General features: G+C 41.2%; 1 protein-coding gene across 1 annotated transcript in view; it reads left to right on the top strand.

Annotated features, from left to right (window-relative positions):
• Polb (DNA polymerase beta) overlaps nucleotides 1–2,483 on the top strand; it is a 36,689-nt gene extending 34,206 nt beyond the window's left edge. Inside the window, exons 12-14 of the mRNA XM_004633065.2 lie at nucleotides 176–240; nucleotides 746–885; nucleotides 2,239–2,483. Coding sequence (XP_004633122.1) covers nucleotides 176–240; nucleotides 746–885; nucleotides 2,239–2,333 — 300 coding nt within the window. The 3' untranslated portion in view covers nucleotides 2,334–2,483. The remainder of the gene's footprint in view (nucleotides 1–175; nucleotides 241–745; nucleotides 886–2,238) is intronic.
• The last annotated feature ends 738 nt before the right edge of the window (nucleotides 2,484–3,221 follow it).

Here is a 3,221-nt window from a genome sequence, read left to right as displayed (position 1 = left end):
AGTTGGGGGGGGGGCTGCCCCTTAGCTCAGTTCTTTGGGGCCGGGGAGATGGCTCAGAATAAACGCAAGGGTCTGAGTTCAATCGCCGGTTCCACAAAAAAACAAAAACAAAACCCAAAAAACTAAGTCTGAAGATTGAAAACTCTATAAACATTCTTTAAAATATCTATTTTAGGGTGTTTGCCAACTTCCCAGTAAAACTGATGAAAAGGAACATCCACACAGAAGAATTGATATCAGGTATTACTTAGACTTTATCATCAGCCTACTACTTTTCCGTCCTTGAATCCTCCACCCCTCGTTACGTCTTGAAGTAGATACAGGTGTGTAGAGCGCCTTTTTATTTTGGAGAGTCATATATGTTCTTACTAAAAAGAATGTATAGCCTGAAATATGTAAAGAATGTCAACCTATAGACTTTCTCTAGTCTTTTATCTCACAGTGATGCCTTCTACAACTCAAAAGTAGTTTCATGTTTGAGAACAGTTGCTGTATAAGTGATACTGCTTTTTATTTCTGCACATTTCTTACAGACCTAAGTTTTCCAAACTTAGCTGTTAGCTTGCCTGTTCACTGGCAAGGGTTCAGGCAAGCTGGTCAAGCTAATAGTAATGTGCTCTTTAGACTGTTATATCACATAGACTTATTTTAGGTACTGAATTGCATTCTTTTCACATTTTAGGGGTCCTATGCTTGCTAAATTTGAAATGTGTAGTAAAATATTTGTCTTTTTTTTTTTTGGTAGGTTGATTCCCAAAGATCAATATTACTGTGGTGTTCTCTACTTCACTGGGAGTGATATTTTCAATAAGAATATGAGAGCTCATGCCTTAGAACAGGGCTTCACAATCAATGAATACACCATCCGTCCCTTGGGAGTCACTGGTAAGTGTGTTTACCTTAGAAATAATTTCTGCCAATTGGAGAGAAAACTATTTCAAGTATATTTTAGTTTAGTAAATTTATTTTCTCTAAAAAGCTTTCCAATGACTATGCCAGTTAATTATCATCTTTCTATTTTTTCTTCCTCCTGCACAAAGAGGCACATCCACATCCTTAATTAATAGTTATTGAGGCAAGAGTTATTTCTAGCTCTATTAAAGTGAGTTAAGACCATTTGTACATATGATTGTCATTAAAAAGTCTTATTGACCAGTCAGACATGGTGATGTGTGTTCGTAATTCCAGCATTCTGGGAGGTGGAGGTAGGATCACAAGTTCAAACCCAGCATGGGCAACTTAGTAAGACCCTTTCTCAAAGTTTTAAACTTGGAATATAGCTTAATGAGAAGGTCCTAGATACCAATTGATAGGTAGGTAGGTAGGTAGACAGAGAGACAGACAGACAAACTAAGTGTTATTGATCTGAAGGGCTTGTTTCAATGTATCCGCAAGACTTAGGAAGAACTCAAGTACCACTGCTTTTAGTTTTACTCAAGATCATGTGTAGGGTGTGGCTCCATGATAGAGCACATACACACAAAGCCCTGGATTCTATCCCCAGAACCAAAATGAAATAAAGCAGGACAACTGTAACCTCAAGCTTTGAAGTTTAAACAATATGCCTTCTGAATTGATGCTTTATGATCTTTTTGATGTTTAACAGTGGTACTATATGGCTTATAATTCTTTGCTAGGAAAATGAATGCTTGCTGTTTTGTGCTAAAAGCATAAAATAGAGCTTTCATTTGCAGTACACCAGGGTGGTACTTTCTGTATTCAGCACACATCCACTGTCACTGGGGTCCCTGGTAAAGGCGGACTTTTTCTGTGGGCTTGAGTGGGGCTAGATGTGATGCTTCTAAGTCACATCAGTGGTTCTGGTCCAGAAGCAGCGAGAGTGTTTTATATGACACATGACATGGTGAGGACCAGGAGGGAGGAAAATAATGAATGGAGGTGAATTCAGGGCCATCACTGGGCTATTCAGGCTCCTTATGTAGCATTGGAGATGTGTGACCTAGCTCAGACACCAGCTTGTGCGGGAGGCTGGAGGCAAGCAGTGCAGCAGGTTTTACAGGCATGATTACACTTTTCCCTGCTTTTGTAGTGCTGGGGCAGAGGCCAGGCCTCAGTGAGGTAAGAGCTCTGCCACTGAGCCACAGCCCTTGCCAGCCCATCTTTTTCTTTTCTTTCTAAAAGCAGGCCCCACACAACTTGTAGTTCTCTGTGGAAACCTGTGCACCCAGATCCCACAACTGGCACTTAAGATTAGTCTCCTTTTCTCTTTCTGTGTAGGAGTTGCTGGAGAACCCTTGCCAGTGGACAGTGAGAAAGACATCTTTGATTACATCCAGTGGAAGTACCGAGAACCCAAGGATCGAAGTGAATGAAGCTATCTTCCCTCCCAGGCACAGCCCAATAGAAATCTTAATTTATTTCTTAACCTTTGCTGTATAAGGGTGTTTGGTGTTTTTAACTGATTGTTTCTTCATCATGCTTAGCTTGACTTAGTCAATAAACCCTCTTTCACTGTTATTGGATGATGTTCTTTTTTTCTTTTTTAAAAATCATTTACTTGGTACAGGGTCTCACTATGCAGATCAGATTTGTAGTGATCCTCCTTGCCTCAGCCTCCCTAACACTAGGATTACAGGCGTATGCCACTACGTCCCATTTTGGTGGCCAGCATGGTGTGCCCAGGGTTGCAGGGCTGGCATTGCATGTGGTACCAGGGATAAAACTTGAGTCCTTGCGCTTGCCTGGCAGGCACTTAGACCACTGAGCTATCTCCCCAGCCTGTTGGGTTTAGTTTAAATTTTATGTTCATGATCATACTGTATTATAGGTGCAGGAGTAAGAAACAAGATGATAGCAAATCTTAATGGAAATTTTTATTTTTTAATTTTCTGCCGTATACTATAAATTGTATTACTCCACTGCATTCCCTCCCTGCTGATTACAAATTAGTCATTTAAGTTATACCCACAGGCTAGCCTCTACAAGATGGTTTTTTGTTTTTGTTTTTTTGTGGAACCAGGGATTGAACTCAGGCCCTTGCGCTTGCCAGGGAAGTGCTTATTCCACTGAGCCATCTCCCTGGCCCCTACAAGATGGTTTACCCCCTCCCTCCATATTTTTGTCCCTTACCCTTTATGGTTTTGTCTTTGCCTCTCGGTCCCTGATAGACAGGATCTCACTATGTAGCAGAGTGGCCCCAAGCCCACTATATAGTTTGGGCTAGCCTTGACCTCTCTGCAAGCTCATGCCTCTGCTTCCCA

The sequence above is a fragment of the Octodon degus genome, unplaced genomic scaffold (genome assembly GCF_000260255.1).
Source record: "Octodon degus isolate 3935 unplaced genomic scaffold, OctDeg1.0 scaffold00051, whole genome shotgun sequence".
NCBI classification, from domain to species: Eukaryota; Metazoa; Chordata; class Mammalia; order Rodentia; family Octodontidae; genus Octodon; species Octodon degus.
This window is presented reverse-complemented; position numbering and strand designations above follow the sequence as displayed.